The 25,531-nt window shown below is 49.3% G+C and overlaps 1 protein-coding gene across 2 annotated transcripts in view; it reads right to left on the reverse strand.

Annotated features, from left to right (window-relative positions):
- LOC123407522 (protein MICRORCHIDIA 1-like) overlaps positions 1–25,531 on the reverse strand; it is a 34,406-nt gene that overhangs the window by 7,119 nt on the left and 1,756 nt on the right. The window contains exons 3-20 of one of the 2 annotated variants that reach the window (XR_006612626.1): positions 24,985–25,019; positions 24,811–24,889; positions 24,614–24,703; positions 23,599–23,674; positions 23,415–23,493; positions 23,201–23,329; positions 22,210–22,308; positions 19,612–19,716; positions 19,386–19,535; positions 18,315–18,407; positions 16,580–16,631; positions 16,391–16,502; positions 15,391–15,596; positions 8,002–8,066; positions 7,566–7,651; positions 6,115–6,157; positions 5,928–6,034; positions 5,085–5,368 (exon numbers count right to left, since the gene is read on the reverse strand). Coding sequence is in view for 1 of the 2 variants with exons in the window: in XM_045100673.1 (XP_044956608.1) it covers positions 5,930–6,034; positions 6,115–6,157; positions 7,566–7,651; positions 8,002–8,066; positions 15,391–15,596; positions 16,391–16,502; positions 16,580–16,631; positions 18,315–18,407; positions 19,386–19,535; positions 19,612–19,716; positions 22,210–22,308; positions 23,201–23,329; positions 23,415–23,493; positions 23,599–23,674; positions 24,614–24,703; positions 24,811–24,889; positions 24,985–25,019 (1,604 nt within the window). In the remaining variant the exon portion in view is untranslated. The remainder of the gene's footprint in view (positions 1–5,084; positions 5,369–5,927; positions 6,035–6,114; positions 6,158–7,565; positions 7,652–8,001; positions 8,067–15,390; positions 15,597–16,390; positions 16,503–16,579; positions 16,632–18,314; positions 18,408–19,385; positions 19,536–19,611; positions 19,717–22,209; positions 22,309–23,200; positions 23,330–23,414; positions 23,494–23,598; positions 23,675–24,613; positions 24,704–24,810; positions 24,890–24,984; positions 25,020–25,531) is intronic. The other variant, XM_045100673.1, reaches the window with a different exon arrangement.

A 25,531-nucleotide genomic window follows, 5' to 3' on the forward strand; every position in this document is an offset into this window, starting at 1 on the left:
TCCTATGCCCTGTCGGGATCGCTGTCAGCTGCGCCTGGGCCCTGCAGAGCAGCGCATGAGGTCGGTCGCTTCTGCCCAGCCTGCACCCCGGTCGGGACAAAAGGAGCCGCATTCCTCCTTTGCCGCTCCCGCACCGCCAAAGACCCTCCTTGACCAACCTCCGCGGCTCCACACGCGCGCCTTCAAGGAGAGGGTGGGACGCGCCTCGTCACCCCCCGCCAGAATAGCTGAGGCCACCCCATCCCCACTAGCCAGCTCTGTTGCTATGGGGCCCGCGGCCGACGTGCCCGCTGTCTCCGCACCAGCGCCCTCGGATGCCGATGCGACCGAGCCCACAGGGGTGGTGGCTGATGCTGCAGTTGCTGGGCCCGTGGCCGAGGATTCCCTGGTCACTGGGGCCACGCCTGAAGACGCGCACACGATCGGAGAAGTGCCCATGCTCGATGGATCGCCTGCTGTTGGGTCTACGCTGTCCATGGACGCACAACCACAGCAGGGGCCAGGGGTGGATCCGCCTCGCGACCGCGGCCATATCTCCATCCTGCCGAGGCCTGCATGCCAGCCGGACCCTGAGCCGTGCCCCGTCAGCACCCGCGCGCAGACTCTGATGCCAGGGTGCTTCGCATCGCCGCCGATCACCCTGCAGCGACGACGACCCTGGCGAAGCCACCGAGCAGACATGGACGCTGGGTGCCTTCTTGTCTGCAGCCACCAAGCAGCTTGATGCAGTGCTGCCATCCCCTGGGAAGCGCCAGCGACCCCCCCTCAACTTCAGTCCCAGGAGGGGACGCTCCGCCGCCACTGTCGTTCCGGCCTCCGCGCCCCATACTACGGACAGAAGGGCTGTGGTTCAGATTCTCTGCACCCTCGGGATTATCGGCACGAATCAGCAGATCACCCCCGTCGAGATGAAGGCATACGACGACATGTTCGCCACGCCGATTAGGCTCCCGGTGCTGCATGCCATCGCCGCTCTGGTTGACCGAACGGTCCCTGCAGGCCTGTCACTACCGGCTGGTGATGCCATGGCCTGCGCGCGCTAGGCTGGTGGTGCCTGTAGTCGACCTCCTGCTTATGTATCCAGGTCCCCAGATCGCGGTTTGGAATGTCAGGGGCTTGAACTCGCGCGCTAGGCGCTGTGCAATTCGCTCGCTGATATGTACCACCCGTGCATCCATTGTATGCCTCCAGGAAACTAAAATGGCGTTGATCTGCTCGTCGATTGTGTTAGACACCCTTGGGTCCGAGTTCGATGGCTCTACCTACCTCCCGTCCGACGGCACCCGCGGCGGTATTCTCATCGCTTGGAAGAGTAGGGCTGTCACCATTTCCGACTCCCTATTCACCCAAAATGCGATCACGGTTAAGGTGTGCGCGCCCAGCGGTGCCCCGTGGTGGCTAACCACCGTGTATGGCCCCCAAAGTGACCCTGATAAGCTATTGTTCCTGCAAGAGCTGCGGGACATCCGTGTTGCCTGCCCGGATCCTTGGATGCTATGCGGCGACTTTAACCTCATCTACCGTGACGCGGACAAGAGCTCCGGTACCCTGAATCGCCGCATGATGGGAAGGTTCCGGCGCGCCATCAACGATCTTGCCCTCAAGGAGGTATACCTAAATGGGCGCCGCTTCACTTGGTCTAATGAACAGTCACCGCCGACGCTTGTGCACCTCGATCGAGTTCTTTGCACCACGGAATGGGAGGATTACCACGAGGAGTGCCACCTCCGCTGCCTTGCATCTGTCGTGTTCGATCATTGCCCCCTGCTGCTGGATTGCTCCCCCATGCCCACGGCCCACAGACGCTTCCGCTTCGAGGCTTTCTGGCTCCGCCTTGACGGATTCCACGACACGATCGCCACGGCCTGGAGCTCCGTGCATGACCCCGACCCCTTCCAGCGGTTGGTTCGGCGTCTACAGGCTACTGCCCGCGCCCTTACGAGCTGGAGTGCCAGGTCCACGGGCAATGTCCGGGACAAATTGGCCATATCCCGCAAGCTGATCGCCCACTTCGACCACGCGATGGAGAGCCGCCTGCTCTCTCCGGCAGAGGAATGGCTGCGCAAGCAGCTCAAGGTGGCGTACCTTGGGCTGGCTTCCCTTGAGCGCACCATCGCGCGGCAGCGTGCCCGCATCTCCTTCCTGGCCGAGGGCGACGCCAACACGAGCTTCTTCCACAGGCAATGCACGTTCAGGTGCCAGAAGAATCGCGTGCATAGCCTCCTAGTCGACGGGCATGTGCTATGCGATCATGAGGAGATGGCCCAAGCGGCATTCGCGCACTTCGACGGGCTGCTGGGCACCGTCGTGGACCAAGAGCACACGCTAGATCTCGAGCAGCTCGTCACGGCCGGTGACCTTGGCAGTCTGGATGCGCCTTTCACCCCTGAGGAGATATGGGCTGCGGTGCGACGCATGCCGGCGCACAAGGCACCAGGGCCAGACGGGTTCACCGCCGAGTTCTTGCGGGCCTGTTGGGGCATTATCAGGCAGGACATCCTAGATGTCTTCGAGCAGCTATACCTGCTTCGTGGGAGAGGGTTTGGTAAGCTCAACCAAGCCCTCCTGACCCTGCTGCCGAAGCACGCGAATGCCCACAAGCTGGGTGACTACCGGCCAATTTGCCTGATTCACCTTGTGGCCAAGTTATTCGCGAAGGTTCTGTCGTTGCGCATCGCCCCTAAGCTGGATAGCCTAGTCAGCCGCAACCAGAACGCATTCATTGTCGAATGCTCTCTCCACGACAACTTCATGCTTGTTCGGCAGTCTCTCCGGATGCTACATCACTTGGGCGCACCGTGCATCATGCTCAAGCTCGATCTCACGCGGGCTTTCGACTCCATATCTTGGTCGTTCCTCTTCGAGATGTTGCGCCAATATGGGTTCGGGGACAGGTTCAGGGAATGGCTAGCCATCCTCCTATCCTCGTCCAGCACACGGGTCATGCTCAATGGCGTGCCTGGCCCCCCGATTTGGCACCGCCGCGGGCTGCGCCAAGGGGACTCCACTTCACCACAGCTATTTGTTCAGGTTGTCGACGCGCTGGCCCGCCTCATGCATCGGGCGCTCCAGACTGGCATACTTCGGCGGCTGCACCCCTGTCGTATTGTTCCGGCCATTTCATTATACGCCGACGATGTGATGCTGTTTTGCCATGCTGAGATGGATGAGGTGCTCGCTGTGAAGAGCATTCTAGGCATATTCGAGACCGCGTCGGGCCTGCAGGTCAACTATGGCAAGAGCTCGGCCACGACCCTGCATGGCGACGAGGATAGTGTCGTCTTGCTGGAGGCGCTGGGCTGCCAGGCGGCAAACTTGCCCATCACCTACCTGGGCATACCGCTCACCACCAGGCGACCCACTGTGGCTCAGATGCAGCCGCTTGTTGATTCTGTGGCCGACCGCCTCCCGACATGGAAAGCATGGCTTATGAACAAAGCCGGGAGGTTGGCATTGGTCAAATCGGTCCTCAGCGCGATTCCAACCCACCAGATGCTTGCCCTTGCGCCCCCGAAGAAGACCCTGAAGCAACTAGAGAAGATCGAGCGCGGCTTCCTATGGGCCGGTCGCGCGGCTGCGCAGGGAGGACACTATCACGTGAACTGGCGCACGGTCAGTCGGCCGCTCGCGCTTGGAGGGTTGGGCATCCGAGACCTGGAGCGCACAGGGCTCACGCTTCGACTGCGGTGGCTCTGGTTATCGAGGACGGACGCCGACAGAGCCTGGCAAGGCCTGGACCTGCAGTTCTCCCGTGAGGAGCTCGGCCTCTTCTACGCCTCCACCTTCATGGTGCTAGGTGACGGCCACACGGCACTGTTCTGGGAAGACCGCTGGCTGCATGGGCAATCGATTCGCGAGCTAGCACCCCTGCTTTACCTATGCATCCCCAAGAACAGGAGAAGGGCGCGGACGGTGGCGGAAGGCCTAGCCGACAATGCCTGGGCTCGAGACATCCGCGGCGTAGTGGGGCTGCAAGAGATTGGCCAATACCTGACGACATGGCAGCGCGTCGCGCACACTACCTTGTCCGCTGAGCCAGACAAGCTTGTCTGGAAATGGACGGCAAATGGAGAATACTCGGCGCGATCCTGCTATCAGGCAACCTTCCACGGATCCCTCACTTGCCATTCTTGGCAGTTAATCTGGAAGGGATGGGCTCCGCCGAAGGTCAAGTTCTTCCACTGGCTTGTGAACCTGGACCGATGCTGGACCGCGGACAGACTTGCTCGCCGTGGCCTCCCCCATCACGCCCGTTGCCTGCTTTGCGACCAAGAACCGGAGACCATCCGGCACCTGCTACCAGCCTGCCCCTTCGCGCGGCAAACCTGGCACGAGGCTCTTTCCTGGCTGCGCCTACCAGCCCCCACGCCGGAGCAGGATATCTCCATTTAGGATTGGTGGATAAGGGCGAGAGATGCCACACCACCATCGCTCCGCAAGGCGCTGAGGTCCACCACGCTGCTAGTTCCATGGATGATCTGGAAACATAGGAATGCGTGTGTATTTGATCATGTCACTCCGTCGCTCTCCGAGCTCTCCGATAGGATCAAAGATGAGATGAGGTGTTGGGCTAGAGCCGGGGACAAGGGGCTTAGGGTAGTCTTTCCCCCATCCTGGGATGTCCATTGAACTACTTGTAACCTGCTGTAATCGTCTCCTCGGAGGCTAACTTTCCCTCTTTTCAATACAAAGAAACGCATATCTCTGCGTTTTCTCGAAAAAAAAATTTATCTCCATCTGTATTTGTAGATTAATATGTGCATTCTTCAAGACCTTTTTTTTTATCTCCATCCGTATTTGTAGATTAACATGTGCATTCTTCAAGACCTTGTTTTTTTATCTCCATCCGTATTTGTAGACCAATGCGTGCATTTCTTCAAGACCTTTGACGTGATAGTGTGGCATTAATGTTCATTTGTGTGGATATTCTTTGTCGGCTCGTTTCATGCTCTTGGTGGCCGCTTTGGCAGATGACCCAAGTGTTTATTTTTTCTTGAAAAGAGGAATAACATCTTCGACCTCTATATCACACGCAACCATCTGTTAATTATTGCACTCTTTACAACTGCTGATAAAGACCTTACATTTGTTAGTTGGGTCGAGCAATATCCAACTTTGAGCTCTGGTGCTCCAACATCATCTTCTTTCTGAAGCTGATCAAGCTCATCATCTTCTTTCTGAAGCTGATCAAGCTCATCGTCTCAAGATTGACCATGTTTGTCATGAATTGGTGGACAAGGTGACCACCATCAACGACAATGGTAGAAAGAAGTGCAACACAGGTGGGTTGCTAGCAGCATACGATTTGTTTGGCTAGTCCCTTTATAAACTGGATAACTCTTTTCTGCTCAATGAATTGCCAGAACTCCTGTCCGTTTAGGATTTGCAGAAAAAGAAAGAATCAGGTACTTATAAAAGCAATTCTAGTCCACCCTGCATGTAGGTAGTAGCGTCGGGTTGGAAACTACAACACAGAGCTGGACTCTCAAGGCTCAACCAGGACAGATCATGGCAGGTGATTAAAGTTTTAACTCTGTTCCAAAATAGATGACACTTTAGAAAGTCTGCAGTAAAACTTATTTATTAATTATTATCATTTACAAATAATGATTTGAAACCATTTAGGCTGGTCAGAAGCAAATTCTGACAGCGATTCTTTTTTTCATGAAAAATATTCTCACAAGTTTTGTTCAATCCTTGACTTGCATACTCATACAAAAACAAATGGTCAAAGTTGCATATTGAAGATTGGGTAATGTCAAATGCGTAAACTATTTTGTAAGGAAGGAAGTAATAGGATAAGGGAGTAATAAAGATCAATTTATTGCATGGCGTTTTACTATATTTATATTTGTGAAATTAACAAAGGTATAGATGAATTGGAAATAACTTGCAGAGAAGAATACGTCAGAAGTAGCCAAACCAACCTTCACATGTATGGGAGCTGCTGCTGGCTCTTCCGCACCTGCAGCTCAGTAGAAAGCTGAGAGCATTTCCTTTTTGTTTCCTCTAGTTCATGCTCCAACTCCAAAATCTACAAAAGAACAATTCTGATTTGATCTACCAACATAATACGCTAGCTAGTAGCTGATTACTTTGAATGGTATGACATACCGTCTGCTTCAATTGTGTATCTCGTTGTTTAAGCTCCTCACGCCTGAAAGAGTGATATCACACAACACACACAATCACCAATCTTATCAATACAACTACATGCTAAGGCGTCGTGCATAAACTATTCATTTAAGAGCTATAGTAGCTTGGCTCGTGGCACTCAAAAAGAATGTCACCACATTTCGAGGTAGCACTAATTACCTCACACGTACTCCCTCCATCCCATAATGTAAGATGTTCTGTGACATCACTAGTATAAAAAATCGTCTTACATTATGGGACGGAGGGAGTAGCAAACTAAGTGTAGCAACAACCAGCCAATTTAGTAGCTTCAAAATAAAATATTCTGCAGTGGAAGTTTGTGATCTCCCTAGATATGCAACTCATGTAATATTGTTAACATTAATTTTGTAATGTATGCTAATATACAGGATAGTCTCAGCAATCAGCATATCTGTATTGGATACTGATTAATTACTATCCTATAGATTTTTATCTACTGATAGGCTGCTGCTGGTTTCCTCCTCCCTTTTTCTCTAACTGAACTTTTATGTTTTCCAACTTGCTGCTACCATTTGGCTGTTAGTTCTTGGCTTTTGTTGGAATCATGAATAAAAGTTACTGTAAGATAATGGACTGCGCTGCCCAGAATAAATATTCCCTTCATTTTTGTATACAAGGCCACTTCGTTTTTCGTGTTAAACTTTGACTTATAATTTTGGTCAATAAAATATGAACTAAATGTCATAAAAAAGATAACATCGGAAAGTTCTTTGGAATGTGCATCCAATGAAATGTTTTTTATGGTATATAATTCACTTTTTGTTGGTAAAGTTAATGGTCAAAGTTAGAAATAAAAATATGATGCGGCCTTGTAGATGGTAAAAGGCTTGCTACTTAATTGATAACAATAATTATTATTATTATTTTCAAAAAATAGTCAAGCATATCCTTATTGGCGCTTTGGAAATGACGTATTTACATATCCGTATCACCCTGATACTGATACACGTATCTGTATTGGTGCAATTAGCCTAGCAAAGGTAGGCCTCTCTTGTCTAAAAATGTACCATTTCTAATGAGACAAATGTTCCACCAAGGCAGGAAAACAACCTCAGAGAAGAAAGGATACCCAAAGTCTTCCTTAGAAAAAAATGGGAAACCAAAAGGAAGGATGATTTATAAGGCCTAATCAACTGAATTTTAGAGAAGACAAAAATGGCGCAATTAGATTTATGCAAAATATAGAAAAGAAGACATAACAAACAAACAGCAACACTATGTTGACAACAAAACAGGAATTTTAAAACACATATAATTGCAAAATCTATTCAGGATTATAGTTCTATATGGCTATTGTTGGAGAACTCTTGTGACTGTATATATGATGACAATATCATGCTGAAATTCTCCCATGTAAGTAAACTGATCAGCCATCATCAAGAAATTACCTTGTGAACAGAGAAATGTTTTCATCACTCAGCTTCTCAATGACATTCGGATCAAGTTCACCATCAGAGGCAATATTGACTAGATCCTAAATGCCACAAATGATAATAAAAATAGTAGTGATCAGATACGTGCATGCCAAAAGAGTAATCAATTGTAGCATAACACAGGAATTTAACATTATATTAGCCATCATGCAAAACCACAAAGTGTAAACGCTCTCATCTAGTGCCAAACATAGCCAATGGCTGTGCACATTATATAAGCCTTTGCATTACAGCAAAAATTAACATCAAGGGAGCAGTGACTCGGGAACTTATGAAAAGAGTGGGGACACGGATAGCACTGCTATCGTCAACAAGTGCTACACTGGGGTCCAAGAAAGGAAAACAAGTAAAATTAGAACATGACCGAATTGAAAGACTAAAAGGTGCAAACCTCTTCCAAGCCTGCTGAATTTGTACTTTTTTCTTGTGCTCGGCCAGAAAATTGCAAACCAGAACCTGGATAAAATAAAATAGGACAAGCATGAATAAAGTATACAATAACGACATTTATAAGCTGAGTGGATTCTCGTATTCAGAAACACACACAAAAAGTTAGGGTGCTCTGGTCATCATATGTTAAGCGAGTAAGTGAAGACAAGATCTGCATACCACCAAATACTTCACAAGATCATCAGAACCTAGCTATAAAATAACTTCTCTATATTTCCACCACAGGATTTACCTTCTTCATGTACAAATAACTCTAAATAAATGATCTAAAACAATTTGAACAAGCTTATTTTGGTCAGAAAAATTAAGTGACGTGTGCTTGCCCTTTCTTTTGACAAGCAGACCGGCAGCTTTGCCCTGACAGGGTAACAGGGCATCACAGGATTTTTATTCAGTATTGTACTTGTACACCATTAATTAGTTGCACACAAAGACATTTTAGTTCAAGAAAAGCTAAACAGAGAAACACATTTCAAATAAGAATTATTTCTCACTTAAACTTCCTGAAGCTCCGCTCCGCTCCCGCTCCGCCCCTGCCCCCCGCGCCTAGCCTAGCCTCGCTGTCCACCAGCCGCCAACGCTCCGCCCTGCTCCCGCTCCCTCTCGGGGCCCACGCGATGGCCGCCTTCGCCGCCGCTGACCCTGCAGGCTCCCGAGAGACCCCCTCCGGCGAGCGCGTCTCCTACGGGGAGCACTGGAGCAGCTCCGAGGGAGAGTCCTCGTCGAGATCATACAGCGACGTCGCGTGCGCGCTCCCCACAGGCCCGCCGGCCACCGCCGCTGCTTCCGGACGCGCCGCCGCTGCTTCCGGACGCGCCGCGCCCGCTCCTCCTCCCGCGGTGCAGGACCGCCTCGGCCCCCGCTCGGAGGTGCGCCGCGCGACGGGAGGGCCGGTGCTTGACGCGGACGGGTTCCAGCAGCCCCGCCGCAGGCATCCCCACCGTCGTCTGCGCCGTGATGCCCCGCCCTGCCCGGCATCCCCGCCGCTTCGCCGCAGTCCGTCTCCGAAGGAGGCCGCCGGCCTCTGCTTCCGCTGCCTCGACCGCAGGCATCACGTGCGCGACTGCCCCAACGACGTCCGGTGCCGCCGCTGCCTCGTCTTCGGCCACGCCTCGCGCGCCTGTGGCGGCCGTCGCGCCGCCGATGCGGCTCGGCAGCCCACGCGCATGGAAGCCGCGCAGCCCCACGCCAAGGACGCTCCCAGGCAGCAACCACGCGCGTCAGCGGCCACGCAGCCCCCTCCTCGCAGCGTGGTCGCCAGGATCCCTCCCGCCGCGCAGCCACGCCCCCCCCCCCCCCGGCGCCTGCTCCCCTCCCGGCTCCATCTGCCCCGTCGCCCGCTGATAGTCCCGCGCGGGTTATCATGGCGCAGACGACGGAGATGGACGACGCGGAGCTCGTCCTTGCCCGCGCCATGGTGGCCACCATCACGGGCAATCGGCCGCGAGTATCTCCGGCCGAGGTGGTCGAGCTGCTCCTGAGCTCGTTGGACCTCGCCGAGGGCGACTTCACCGTGCACGCGTCTTCTCCTCCTTGGCCACCATGGGCCGGCTCAATGGCGAGCACATCCTCTGTTCGCCGCGTTTTGCCGTCTCCCTGCGGCCATGGTGCAAGCTGGCGCATGCCACCGCCGATGATCTCGGATATCGCGTCGAGCTGGAACTCCGCGGCATCCCTGCTCATGCGTGGCATATCTCCGTGGCTGAGCACGTGCTGGGATCGAGCTGCTGGATCGAACGGATGCACCCCCGCACGCGGTCGCGAGACGACCTCGCCGTCTTCCGTCTCTCCGGCCGCGCCAACGACCCCGCCGACATCCGGCGCGCTGTGGTGCTGGCTATCGTCGAGCAGCTCCCGGCCCGCGTGCCCTCCGAAGTCCCGGCCGTCAGAACCCTGTCATATCCCATCTCCATCGAGCTTACCATGGCGGAGCGCATCAGGGGCGCGTCGGACGATCTCCAGGCGGTCGGAGGGCCTGCCGGTGACAATGCAGGCGAGGGCAGCAGGCGCGGCCAGGGCAATGGCCAAGGCCCAGGCCGCGCGCGCCGTCGTGGCCGCAAGCGCAGACGAGCCGACGAGGTCCCGGCCGGCCGCGCGGATGGCATGGCCATCGACGCGCCGGCATGGCGAGTGCGTCGTCCCGGCCGAGCTGATGGTACGGCCATGGCGGCCTCCTGGCCTGACGTGGCGGCGCCACCGAGAGGCTCCCGTCCTGCCAGGCTGGGCATGCTAGCCTGGCCCAGGCCACAGGGACCCACATACCGCCGTCATCGTGTCAACAAAGGAGAGAGAGACTGCGTCATCAGCCTGCAAAAGGGAGGTTCGTCAGGGGCCCGCGCGCACCTACCTGCGCAGCCCTCGGTCTGCGGCAGAACGGACCCATCTTCGGCGACAGCTGGCGCGCCGCGATTGGCTGGAGACGTCCCAATTCCTCCTGCCGTTTCAAATTCCGGCGTCCCCACCACAACCAGCGCCGTCCCGCTCGAGACCCGCACGTTCCCTCGTACAGGAAGCTGATTCGATCGGGGCCACAACTGCTTCAGCTGAGATCACGCTCGCCAGCCATGTGCCGGATTCCCAGCCAGACGCCCAATCCGCGCCAGTCTCGCCTGATGCCCGGTCGGGGCAAAGCTGCGGAACCCCCCTGCGGCGCGGGCCCTGCCTGACGTCTCGGATCAGACGTCGCGGGCCAGCGCGGGCAGCGCTTTGCCACGCGCGGGAAACCCCTCGGAGCAGACGCCGCAGGCTAGCGCGGGCTACGCTCTGTCACGCGCGGGAAGCCTGGCCATAATCGCCGTCCCGTCGGATTTGGCTCCTGGGCTCCCGCCCACATGCCAGCCCATTGCAGGGACGCCCACTGCTGAGCAGGCCTCCCCTGAGCCAGCCTCACCTAGGCCGCCCTCCCTTGGGCCCACTCCTGCAGCGACTGGCGAAGTCACAGGCCGACCCGGCCCAACCCCGATCACTATCCTGCAACGGCCCGCACGTCCAGATCGTGATGGCGCTCCTGATGTCGCGCCACGCGTGCCTGCGCCGAGCCGGTTTGCTTCGCCCCCGATCACCCTGCGGCGATCTCGCAGCCGGCCAGCCCCGGCTCCCTCCTCCTGGACGTTAGGGCAATTCCTGTCTGCAGCCACGAAGCAACTTAATGCTACATTGCCGTCTCCAGGGAAACGACCGCGACCACCCCTGAACTTTAGCCCACGGCGGGGACGGCCGGCTTCTGCTCACACAGCTGTGGCAACGCCGCCAAGGGCCAAGAGGCGCGCCCAAGTGCAGATCCTCCGCACCCTCGGCATCGTCGGCATTAACCAGCCCATCTCCGCTGCTGCGATGAAGGCCTACGACGATCTATTCGCCTCGCCGCTGCAGATGCCGGTCCTGCAGGCTATCGCGGCCCTCGTCGACAGTGAGATTCCGGCATGTCTGACGGCTGTTCCCAGCGATGTTGCCGCCTGCGCGAGTTAGCGGCGCCGCTCGCCACACGTCGACACCTTGTTCATGGATCACGGCTTGCAGATTGTTGTATGGAATGTTAGAGGCCTTAACTCACGCGCTAGGCGTTGCGCGATTTGATCGCTTCTCTGTACCACCCGCGCATCCATTGTATGCCTACAAGAAACTAAGATGGCTTTGATCTCGTCGTCGGTTGTGCTGGAAACGCTGGGGTCTGAATTTGATGGGTCCACTTACCTCCCGGCCGATGGCACGCGTGGTGGCATTCTCCTGGCTTGGAAAACCAGGGCTGCCACGCTCTCTGACCTCCAGTTCACGCAGCACGCTGTGACTGCGAAGGTGCGCGCGCCCAATGGCAATCCCTGGTGGCTCACAACGGCCTACGGGCCCCAAAGCGACCAGGACAAACTGCTGTTCCTTCAAGAGCTGCGCGACATTCGCGATACCAGCCCAGGCCCATGGATGTTGTGTGGGGACTTCAACTTGATATGTCGTGCCTCGGACAAAAGCTCGGGTAACGTGAACCACCGCATGATGGGTAGATTCCGCCGCGTCATCAACGACCTTGCCCTCAAGGAGGTTTACCTCAATGGGCGTCGCTTCACGTGGTCCAACGAGCAATCCCCTCCCACGCTCGTGCGCCTTGACCGGGTGCTCTGCACCGCAGACTGGGAGGACAGTCATGGCGAGTGTCACCTCCACTGCCTGGCATCCGTTGTCTCCGACCACTGCCCTTTGCTTTTGGACTGCTCGCCCATGCCATCAGCTCACAAACGCTTCCACTTCAAGGAGTTTTGGATGCGTCTCGACGGCTTCCACGACACGGTAGCCGCGGCCTGGGGCTCGGTGTCCGACCCAGACCCTTTCAGACGGCTGGTCCGGCGCCTGCAAGCTACGGGCCGCGCCCTCACGAGCTGGAGCGCCAAGTCCACGGGTAACATCAGGGACAAGCTTGCCATCTCCCGCGAGCTCATCCTGCGCCTCGACCAAGCCATGGAGACCCGCACGCTCTCCCCCCCCCCGGAGGATTGGCTGTGCAAGCAGACCAAGCTATCCTACCTGGGCTTGGCTTCGCTTGAGCGCACGATTGCCCGGCAACGTGCTCGCATCTCCTCCCTCTCGGACGGCGACGCGAACACGAGCTTCTTCCACAGGCAATGCACATATTGTCGGTAGAAAAACAGAGTGTACAGCCTGCTTGTTGATGGGCAGATGATCAGCGAGCACGACGAGATGGCCCAGGCGGCCTTTGCTCACTTCGACGGGCTGCTTGGCACAGCGGCCGACCGCGCCCACACGCTGGACTTCGAGCACCTCATCCAGCCAGCTGACCTGTCGGTCCTAGAGGTGCCGTTCAGCCCCGAGGAGATATGGGAGGCTGTGCGGCGCATGCCGGCACACAAGGCACCAGGGCCGGACGGCTTCACCGCGGAGTTCCTGCGAGCGTGCTGGAGCACCATTAAGCAGGACGTGCCTGAGGTCTTTGAGCAGCTCTATGCGCTGAGGGGGCGTGGATTCCACAAGCTCAACCAAGCACTGCTCACCTTGCTGCCAAAGCGCGCCGATGCTCACAAGCTTGGCGACTACCGGCCGATCTGCCTGATACATATTGTGGCTAAGCTCTTCGCGAAGGTCCTCTCCTTGCGCTTGGCTCCGATGCTCAACGGCCTAGTGAGCCGCTATCAGAATGCTTTCATCACCAGACGTACCCTCCACGACAACTTCATCCTAGTCCGGCAATCCCTCAAGCTCCTGCACCAACTGGGCGCGCCGAGGATCATGCTCAAGCTCGACCTCACCCGGGCCTTCGACTCCATATCATGGCCCTTCCTCTTCGAGGCCTTGCGCCAATATGGCTTCGGAGCGAGGTTCCGGGAGTGCCTGGCCATCCTCCTCTCCTCGGCCAGCACCCGCGTCTTGCTCAATGGCGTGCCGGGACCCCCGATCTGGCACCGCCGCGGGTTGAGACAGGGTGACTCGACATCCCCGCAACTCTTCGTCCTGGCCGTCGACACGCTCAGCCGCCTCATGCAACGGGCGCTCCAGGCCGGCATTCTCCGGAGACTCCACCCCCGACGCAACATCCCGGCTATCTCGCTTTACGCCGATGATGTGATGTTGTTCTGTCACGCCTCGACCGACGAGGTCCTCGCTGTGAAGGGCATCTTAGGGGTCTTTGGCTCCGCCTCCGGCCTGCACGTGAACTATGGCAAGAGCTCTGCCACAGCACTTCATGGAGATTCTTTGGCTCCGCCTCCGGCCTGCACGTGAATTACGACCGCTAAATCGCTAGCGATTCTTGGCTGCCAGACGGCGGCTCTGCCCATCACGTATCTGGGTATCCCCCTCTCCACGCGCCGCCCCTCCGCAGCTCAGATGCAACCTCTTGTCGACAAGCTGGCCGGCCGCCTCCCATCGTGGAAGGCATGGCTCATGAACAAGGTCGGGCGGCTGGCGCTCGTCAAGTCTGTGCTTAGCACCATCCCCATTCACCAAATGCTCGCCCTAGCACCTCCGAAGAAAACCCTGAAGCAGCTCGAGAAGATTCAGCGTGGGTTCCTTTGGGCCGGACGCGAGGCTGCTCACGGTGGGCACTGCCACGTGAACTGGCGCCGGGTATGCCGACCGCTTGAGTACGGCGGCCTGGGCGTCCGCGACCTAGAGCGCACGGGGCTTGCCCTTAGGCTCCGATGGCTATGGCTCTCGCGGACGGACACTAGCCGCGCATGGCATGGCCTGGACCTGCAGTTCACCCCCGAGGAGTACTGCCTCTTCTATGCCTCCACCACCATGCAGATTGGAGACGGATCGACAACGCTTTTCTGGGAGGACCGATGGCTCCTCGGCCTCTCCATCCGCGAGCACGCGCCCTCGCTGTACTTGTGCATCCCCAAACATCGCAGAAAGTCCCGGACGGTGGCGGAGGGCATCGCCGGCAATGCTTGGGCGAGGGACATTCACGGCACTCTTGGCCTCCAGGAGATCGGGCAGTATCTCCAGATTTGGCTGCTGGTGTCCAGCATCACCCTCTCCTCAGAGCCGGACACGCTTTCCTGGAAGTGGACAGCCAGCGGCAGCTACTCAGCCAGGTCCTGCTATCTAGCCACCTTCCACGGATCTATCACTTGCCGGTCGTGGAAGTTGATCTGGAAGGGTTGGGCCCCTTCGAAGGTCAAGTTCTTCCACTGGCTCGCTAATCAGGACCGCTGCTGGACTGCTGAGCGCCTTGCTCGCCATGGCTTAACGCATCACCCTCGGTGCCTGCTTTGCGACCAAGAACCGAAGACGATACAACACCTGCTGCTCTCTTGCCCATTCGCGAAGCAGACTTGGCACGGGATTATGTCTTGGCTGCGACTCCCGGCACCGGTGCCCGACCAGGACGCCACGCTTCAGGACTGGTGGCTGCGCGCTCGTGATGCCACGCCACACCCGCTCCGCAAAGCGCTGGCCTCGATTGCGCTTCTCGTGCCTTGGATGATCTGGAAGCATAGGAACGCGTGTGTTTTTGACCATGTAACCCCATCGCTAGTTGAGCTCGCCGATGCGATCAAGGATGAGTCCAGGAATTGGGCAAAGGCAGGGGACAAAGGGCTTAGGGTCACCCTGCCACCCTCCTGGGACGTGCATTGATCCGTTTGTAACACCGTTGTACTAGCCTCTTAGGAGGTTGTCCCGCCCTCTTCTCAATACAATGAAACGCAAAGTCTTTTGCGTTTTCTCGAAAAAAAAACTTCCTGAAACTGCATGCATCCAAGTAGGACTGGAAGAGAGTGAAATACCTCTTGGCAGCATAGCACACAGCATGAACTCACATTCTAGTATAATGATCAAAGGCAAAAAGAGGAACCATTGTATAGGGCTGGTCATATACCTGCACCATTAGCTGACAATCCAAAGACTGCTGTGTCATCATATGTTTCCGGTAGCAAATTTGATGAATGTGCTCCAATCCTCTGAGCAGTAGACGATTTCTTCTGAAACTGATGTCCAGGACCACCTGGAGCTTTGGCAGCTTTATACTGTGTTTTTAATTGTGGATTCATTGGCTGGTAACCTATCAAATGACAGTTGTTTTTCCTGCAAATACACCATTATTGCAGGAAACTACATTATACAAAGCAGAATGAGGACACACGGCAGCATGCAACATACCCATGGTATGTGGTATTACCACACAAGACACAGTACATGTGGTAACACCAAATACAGTCCACTTCCCAATCCCAGGTATTGACCCAACAGTAAACAGTTTAATAAAAAAACAAAAATGTGTAAACAGTTAAATAAAACAAAATAAGAAGGGGTGCGGCGTTTTGGCTCTCGGGTGCATCTGCACCCGGGCCGACGGAAAAAATCAAAACAAATACAAAAAAAATTCAAAATAATCCAAATTTTTTTATGTGGTAGATAATTAGATGTGCGAGGCCCGCTCAAATTTTGAGTTCATTTGGGGATCTGAGGCGCTCTCAACAAAAAAGACAAAATCTGGGTCTGTGAAAAAGGTTAACTGTTTACAATTTTTTTTACCCAATTTGTCTTTTTTGCTGAGAGATGCTCGAATGTCCAAATGATATGAAATTTGGAGCGGACCTTGCGCATCAAATTGTCTACTACTCAAAAAAAAATTGGATTTTTTTGAATTTTTTTAGTATTTTTTTTTTCGTCAGCGGGAGCATCTGAGCCCGTGCTCAGAAGCGAATTACTCAATAAGAAGGCACTAAATATGACAAAAGAGATCAGCAACATGTTTCTTCTTTAATATGAAGCTGGTTAAGTATTTAAAATGTGGTTTTAATCTCCTTGATAACTATGAGAGAATATAGGCATGATGCGCTATCTTCATTTTAGATTGAGCATCCCAAGACACGTACCAGTACTCAATGATAATTTGTCTAAGTTTAGTTTCCAGACGAATGAATAGTGGAGTCCTCTCAAAATCCTGTTTGTCATGTGCCGGTTCAATAAAATTTGCCTCAAGTACACCTAAAAACCATGATGAGTGTCATCCCAGAGGAAAAGAAAAGTAACACTTGTGAAAGTATTTCACATATAAAACTCACCTACAACACTCCTCCCTCTGCTAGATCCTTCCTGAAGAACCTTCCAGAAGGGCTGCAAAGGATAATTTTTTAATAAAGAAAATAAGTTACGGCCAACTTGTCATGCAGATATATATTTTTGTACACAAAATAAGTTTGTATTTCGACAACTGAATCGCTAAAATTGTACGTTTTAGATGGTAAGCTCCAGCTCAGAACCTTAATATGTCAAAAACATATGCTGAATGGTGATACACATTTTTACATCTCAACCCATCATGTTCGACAACAAAAAAAAGGAAGAACGAAAGTTATGATAGGAACTGCAGATGCAAGAAATATTTGTAACTTTTCCGCCATTATGGGATGAGGCACTGCCTTGGATCCCCCCCCCCCCCCCCCAGAAGGCCAGCACTGTGTTCACCTGGTGTAAGGCGGTGATCGGATCACCCCGTCCAGGCTAAGTCACGGGACTTGCTCCTTCATCCAGCTCACCGCTTGGTGGATCTGGAAGCAAAGGAGTGCCTGTACCTTTCACAGCGCTACATTTGCCTTCAAGTGACCTTCTCGAGACAATCAAATCAGAGGCAAAGTATCAGGTTACAGCAGGTGCAAGTAAATTGCAGCTGCTTTTATTAGCTATAGGGCCTTCTTCGGTTTTCCGGCTGTGGGGGCTTAGGCTTATAGTACATAACATTTTCTCAGAACTACGATACAATGAGTCATGATGCTTATCCTTTTCTAAAAGACAAATGCATTCCGAGTCTTGAAAATGGCTTAGCACTTACAAAATCCTACAACAATAACAACAACAACCAAGCACTTACAAAATCCTGTATAAATTAAATTGACTTCGGTTGGTCGCATTACTGTAACAACTAGACACATGCCAGTAAATATTGATAACATTTTTGCTTTTTGCTACTATCAGATACAAAAACAATAAGACAATAACGCTATGGGATTATCAATGTTTCGCTAGGAAGATAAGAGGGAAATAACTGGTTGTAGAATTCAACATTAGCATGATAGCATCTACCTACATTCAAGGTTTACGAGTCGAAGAGTCGACGAGTCGTTTCGAGGTTGAGACTAATAGACTAATCATGACTAATCGTCACAAGCCGACACTGAAGTTGCGACTCATAGACTAGTCGACACTGAGGTGTAGTCGGCCCTGGAGTTGGGACTCATAGACTAGTCTTGACTAGTCCTTGGACTCATAATCCATGCCTACATTATATTCTAAGTCCCGAAAATGGCTTCGCATCAGTTCAAATACTCACTATCATTGTCTACAAAGAACAAACAAATCTCTTAAAATTCTGGTCCTCTGTACAAGTAAGAAGACATCAACCAGGACCACATGCACACACATGTTTTCTAAAAATGATCACTCTCACACACAAAAATAAGTATTAGTAGTGATCACAGAAGAATCCTTTTATCATTCTAGTATTTCCACGAATTCACTGCTTAAATCTTGAGGAGAATGTGTAACAAAGGCACTTTCATTGCAAAGTAGCACAGCGAGTAACCTATGTTGCCTGATGGTCAAAAAATGGTCCACTAAGTTCTCACTATTAAACAGCCAGTACATCTATCTAGTCAGTCTGACACACCGGTCCATTAGATAACACCAAGTTCTCACTAGACTGCAGGACAAACCCTGCCTACATGCTGAGATTCAAGCAGCATAACACATAATAGGAAGAAAAAAATAAACAAACATCCCAGAACTGGATAGAGTGGTTACCATTATTAGTCGATTTTTATGGTAGACATTCATCCCAAAAATGCCCAAAACTGGTGCCTCCTTGGCAAATCCAACATCTACCTTCACTGAGACCTACAGTTTCAGAAAAAATGCAGTTTCAGACGGAAGTGGCTGTTTCTGTAACTACAATGCGCTCGAACAGACCAAAAAATGGAATCTAAGAGGAAAGCCAACATAGGCATGATAACAGTTAGCAAAAAGTATCAATGGTATTAAATGCAGACTATTCTGAAATAGAGAGTAGCACATGGAAGAAATGACTATTATAAATGATAATCTCAAGGTGAGGCCAAATGGCTATATTACAATTTATACATGATAACCTCAAGTGAGCAACCTGAGCCCTGCTCAACAATAAAAATCTCATCCATTAGCAGCTGCAAAGTTCCGTGCAGAATTTCAAAAAAATTGGCCTATGTGAAAAAAAATAGGGCATATAAACCTTTTGGCAGGCTTGTCATCTTAGTGCTTACTCCCTCCGTCCGGTGAAGAGTGTACGTTTGGCTTTAAAATTTGTCCACAAAAGAGTGTACTTTTATCTTTCCAATGCACTTTAAAGTAGGAAGAAATGCTTCTCTTTCATCACACGGTAATCAAGACCAATAACATTCTACACATAGTCTTCTTAATTTTTACATGCACTTAACTCATTGGGGTTGAATAATTAAAGAGGAGAGATGGTGGCTTGCACCTTTCTAATGCATTTTTTACTCCACTTCATAATTTGTCCTAAAATATCTATATGTACACTCTTCACCAGACGGAGGGAGTAATTAAAATCAACTATTTTTTTCACCAAATGATGCAAATATATAGGCCATTCTAATATCTATATGCAAGTTTTTACTGGAACTTTAGTGTTGAATACAAATCAACTCAGCTTTTTTATAGAATGTTGCAAATACATGGTCATCATTTAATACTGGCATGCAAGTTTCTTTGGGAAGATATTTTAAAACTTCAAGCCCTATATTTTAAATTTGTCAAAATAATAATAGCACATGTGCTCAGATATACAAATACATGTGCCTGTTATACACATTTACTTACCACTTGAGAATCATGCGTAACTTGAGGCTTGTAAGTAAATACTTTCTTAAACTTCAGATCATGGGCAACACTTATATGTTCAACCACTTTTCCCCTTAATATAATTTGGAAGTTCGCATATTTCTTAAGATAAAGGATGGAAGTATACGCCTGCAAATTGACAAACACAAATTACTAGTCATATGCAGATAGGGGTAAAAATAGAATGTACAGAAATAGAACCTACGCGCAAAGAGAATCTGAGTCTGTGGGATATATGTTGCTCAATAATTTCTTTTTGGATCTTTGTCGTCCCCGCAGTAGCTTTAGCTTGATCTCTAAGTAATATGTCCTGAAATTGAGCAACAAGGTATAAGCATTTCAATCGGTACAAGAATGTGAAGGCATGTCGCCATGCTCTGCCACAACTCAAGTTTTAAATAACAATATTTTATTGTCTCATCATTAGTATGTACCTGTCTAAATGTGAAACGCAGCTATATGTTGCAAGTAAAGAACAACAATAATTCATGCTCAGTTGTCGATTTCGCATAAAATTGTCAACACATGCACAAGTAGCCTACTCTGCTATAAGAATACAACAACAGTACATGTACTTCTGTACGCACACATAGTTTCCTAGAATGAACACCAGTTCCACAGAGGGCATGCAACTCACGGAAAATTATCCCTATTCCCTTAACATTGCACAGATCAGCAAGGTGGTTTCCACAGAAATGAAACGGAGAATCATTCTTCATTTGCATTATGCACCATCTCCGTTTGTTTTTCGAAGAAAGGATTAACTGGACGAAGCAACCCATTGCTTTTGTCAGTCATGAGGTGTCTCTCAACCATGCTAAATGGCAATGCACGAGGGTGGGCTCAGAGGTTTGCCATCAGGGCCGTCGATGAGGGAGTGCGAGGTGGGCGACCGCAAAGGGCCCCCAAATCCTACGCATGTAGTGTGTGTCGCCATGGAATTTAGAAGTTAGAACGCGTAACTGTTTGATGTCGCTGGAGAAGGAGGAAGGAAGATGGACCTGAGTCTTGGGCCTCGTTGGCGAAGGGGTTAAGTGCCGGTGAATGCCCGGTCCAACTAACTGAATTTGTGTGACTCCGTCACTTCTGGCCACGACCAGATCTTCCCGAACCAATACTTTCAATCAACGCGGTCACACCTGATCGTGTGAAACAAAAACCCTAGAGGGACAGCGTGGTCGCCTGACCGTGGCGGCAGCACGGACGCCATCCGGGATTTCTAAGGTGCATCCTAGGGCGGGGATGTCAAAGATCAGGTCCATGGAGCACTGGAGTATTGTTGTTGCGCCGCTCCTATAGTTCATTGCCAAGAAACAGGAGCAAGGCGGTGCGTCTCCCTTCCCTGATGCTCTCACATAGTCCATCGAGTATTTTGTAGTCCATCGAGTATTTCGTTTGGTTTTATACTGACACCACCACATGGCTATTGCTAATTTCCATGGCCCCCTTCCCTGTGATTGGTGATAGAATTCCTTCTGTCTTGTTCATTTGCTCTCATCTTATGGCTGGAATTTGGTCCTAATTACAGGCCCTGGCTTTGAATTAGTAATTAGGAGGCACTACCAGGTTAGCTGAGAAGAGCAAGGAAAAGAACTAGCATGTATATTTAGATCGATAACCCTGTCAATTTCTAAACTGAACCTCTTGGTTCCAGTGCATATAAAAGGAAATCCATTGTTTTAGTTTTTCCATATGACTTACCCAAACCCACCTGATGCATACTTAGATTTAGATGAAACTCGCCACTTTTGTCAATGTCACGACTTTTAATTTTAGATATATACATTATTCCTCTTATGCTTGTCAGAAGATATAATTCGGTTTATAGTTCCAATAATTTCAGCTATTGATGATGACGGTTTAATTTGATCATGTGAAATGTAGCTCATTTGTTGTTCATTTTGAAACAATACATAATTTTTCAGTAAAAAAAGACTGATCTTCAACTCGTAAAAGCCCATTGTTGTAAAAAAAAGACTGATCCTCAACTCGTAAAAGCTCATTGTTGTAAAAAAAGACTGATCTTCAACTCGTAGGGTTGTGCGAGTCTTTTATTAATTTTAGGGCCCCATTTTGCATTTCGCACCGGGCCTCTAATTTCCGGAGACGGCCCTGTTTGCCATATTTGCTGCTCATCATGATCTCAATGGATCAGTGCCCCTTGGTGGACATGTCAGCGGCATGGCAGGCAACGGCATACAGAGAGAAACGTTGGTGGCATGGCCTTGCTTGGTTCGGTAGATGTGGGTAGTGCGGTATCGCTGGACATGTCTCCATCGCAGCAGGCAGCAGTGAACAAATACTTCAGAGACACAGGGCTTGCTTGGTTTAGGAGACATGGGCAGCATGGCCTCATTTGGTGATTGTTAGGAAAATCAAGGAACAGCCTAGTTATTCCGATTTGTTAGGAGATCAAGAAAGACGTAGGATAGCAAGGAACAGCATAGGTCTTGGGGCCCGCCTGTAGATGGTAGTTGTTATGGGACGGGTTGGATGGAGAAGGGAGCAGCATACATCATCATCACCGATGTCAACACCAATTCAGACTTCTAAAACAGCAGATTTCACTGCACATGGGGGGGGGGGGGGGGAGTGTTGAAATGGGAAAATAGTTCTGCTCTAGTCTCCCCTAGTTTGTGGTGCTAACTGGATAAAGATGGCGTTGATAATTATCTAAAATCACAGGATTCCCATCAGCAACGATGTTTGCTTCATAAAACAAATTCAAATGCTTGTTTAAATATTCTCTACAAGAATGAAGGTAATGTGTTGTACTTGAAACATAAACTGCAGGAATATTTACCTCATCGTCATCATCGAAGTCAAGTTCTAAAAGGCCATCATCATTCATCCATAGATCATATATCACCACCTTAGTTCCATGGCTCTCAATATCCTTGAACTGAACAGACAAGGAATTTATCAATATGTGCACATATAAAGAGTCGGTTGCCTAGGTAAAGAATATATCACTGTGCAATTGTTATGGTCATAATGGTATAGATTCAGAAAATGTGATAACCGACTAAACTATCCATTAAAGAACACCAACTAAGTAAAGCCTAAGTGTTATATAGCATTAAAAATCATTCACGGTGCCATTTTGGAATAAAGAAATTAAGACTAGAACTGCAAAACTAGAAATATTCTATTTGTTGTTAGTTTGCTCTAGACAATATGCTGAGTTAGATGTTGCCTAAACAAGAGCACACTGCTTATGGAAAATGTCTATGTATCAGCTCCAGCGTGCCAATCTGGATTATACGAATACCAATACATCTTTGGTCCACTTAACCACCCTTGCCTTGCCTTGCCTTGCCCAACATGGATTTGTTTTGAGGGAGAGCTTGGAGGCTTCTAAAACATATATACAGCGCACTAAGATGCTCGATTGCTGCTTTGCATCTAAATTTCCAAAAAAAGAACTCTATTTCTTCTATATATTTTCAGCTTTCTTGAATATATATGCTAAATGATGGAAGTTCCATCAAAATAAAAATAGATAACTATAAGTATGTCAAGAAGAGTTCAACACAACAATGACAATTTTCTTTCTGTTTTATCACAGTTTGTTGAAAGAATTTGATCGATTTTACATGTGAGCTGAACAAGAGGAGACACTCGTTCATGAAAGAAAATTTGCACCTTTAATATCATGCCTTTGCACCTAAAAACATTTGGCTAACTCGTTCATGAAAGATCAAACATACTGGTTGTGAAGACTCACTACTTGATCTCAAAATACGACTGCAGAATGGGCTAAATAGTAAAATACTGTCTGGGACGAATGCCACCTGCTGTAGCAGTTCTTCCATTGAAGAAAAGGGGGACCAATCAAGTATTATCTTCAAGCTACTATCCCAATCACCTTGTGAACCATACACCAAAGGCACAATGTGGCCATCTTGGATTTGAAAATCGAGCTGTAACAGTGATAGAAAATGTCAGCTCCTGAGAGAAAGCTGCAAGAACGATACACCACTAAAGTACTAATCTAACATGACATACCACAGGGACAACTATGTCATCCTTCATTGTTCTCCTCAAGAAAGTGTATGAGAGCAAGCCAACACTCAAGGTAACATTACTGAGGAGAAAGAAGATTGTGTTAATCACTGATAAATACACAGAATCCAACAAATGCCATAAAATTTAGAAAAAATCAATAATGACTGGAATGAAGATTATCTACCTCCCACGGATTGCACGAGTAAAAACAATTGCATCAGCACCAAGTCTCATTGTGCTTGTCTTAAAGCCATTTCCATCTGTGTATTGACAAAGGTAGGAACTTAATAATTGATAGACATAACAAATGTTTTAGAAAGGAAAATGAAGCAATGCTGCTAGATAATAGGTGAAGATAAAGTTTCTTAAATATTTAGTTGAACTAAAACTCTAAAACATTTACTTTAGGTTTGGGTTTGCAGAAACATTTCATACCTAGTGTGAATTGGTAATTAAACTATTAAAGTAAAGGTCATTCCAATTTTTTTAAGTGAGCCAAGAACTACAGTGGAATATAAGTCTAAAAAATATTGCTACCGATGAGGGATCAGTCCAGTATTTAATTTGGTGAACCATACACCTGTTTCATACCGAGTACGAAATGGTAATTAAACTATTAAAGTAAAGGTCATTCTATTTTTTGTGAGGTGAGCCCAGAACTACTGTGGAATATAAGTCCAAAAAATTGTGTTATCGATGAGGGATCAGTCCATAATTTAATTTGGTGAATCATATACCTAACTTTAGACATCCGGGTTTCTAGCTACCCTTTAAGGCTCGAATGAAAAATAATCAGTGCATACATACAGGCTTACACACTATACCATAAGTTCATCAATATAAGCTAACAGAAAAATGAAGAGCATTTAACCCGTAACAACTCGATTCAAGCCTCTCAGAACTTCCATCAAATGGTGTGCTATTCTATTCAACAGTACAACACAATATCATAAATGCACGAGGTATTGAAAGGGATTAAAGTACACTATGATGGTACGCAGTATGCTGAATGTAAGAACATTATTATCACATAATTCTTGCAATTCCAGTTTCCTCATTTACTAGGCTTTCTCTATCAGAGTGCGCAATTCTCAAAGTGAAATTCTGGAAAATTAGCATGGAGTATGCATCTTCAAAGCCGAAATAAATTAGCAGAGTAATAAAATATTCCAATTCAAACAGAAGTACAGAACTCATACACTGGCCAATGGTTGTCTTTGATTTCTTGGTTGAGAATCCTAAACTTATGCATTGCCGTACACCTTCAGGATCCATTCCTCCTCCATCGTCTGTGACAGTGGCTCCAAGTTAGCAGAACTTGGTGAAAGAAATTGTATTGATCAACCTATTCCACTAATCATATTACAGTTTCATGTTTTGTGTTTAATATGGGTACCTTGGAAAACCAGCATTGGGCTACTGTCTTTTAAATTGATGCTTTTATCCACTTTTATGAATGTGGCTCCATTGCAAATCTGAGAAACCATATCAGAAGATGATTATTTATATTCATATAAAATTCGCCCAGTAACAAGCTGTGTAGGAGCTAAATGTATGGAACTTTGCAAACCTCATCAACTGCATTGTCAAGAAGTTCAGCTATAGCTGCAACAGAGATGGACAAGAAACCTAATGTTAGGAAAATATCGACCAGGGCAGCACAAGTAACATGTATGATGAAGAAACGAATGTTTTAGGGTCTTTTTCGGTGGCGTGAAGGTGTCCCTGCCTGAACTCGCTCTCCTAGGAGGGTTGTAACCAAACTCTATCTTTTCAACGCAATGAAACGCAAAATCACTTGCGTTTTCTCGAAAAAAAATCTAATCGCTCTGCTTATTATAACTAAAAGAACATTCCAACAACACATCTAATTTGCATCTTGTCACCAAACTACATTCTTCCTTAAACACGAAGAGCAAAGGAGAGACTGTAAGTAGCGTGTGTTATTTAGTATTAGTATATAAAAGCACTAAATTCAGATGGACAAGCACAATATATTTTACTGAAGGCAATAGCACTGAATGGACAAACCGGTAATCAGGAAGCGTTTTGAGTTTAGAAGTATAGCTACCAGCTTAGACTTCAGATTAAGTTTATACATGTAAATATAACATGAA

Source organism: Hordeum vulgare, chromosome 7H (genome assembly GCF_904849725.1).
Source record: "Hordeum vulgare subsp. vulgare chromosome 7H, MorexV3_pseudomolecules_assembly, whole genome shotgun sequence".
In the NCBI taxonomy this organism is placed as follows: Eukaryota; Viridiplantae; Streptophyta; class Magnoliopsida; order Poales; family Poaceae; genus Hordeum; species Hordeum vulgare.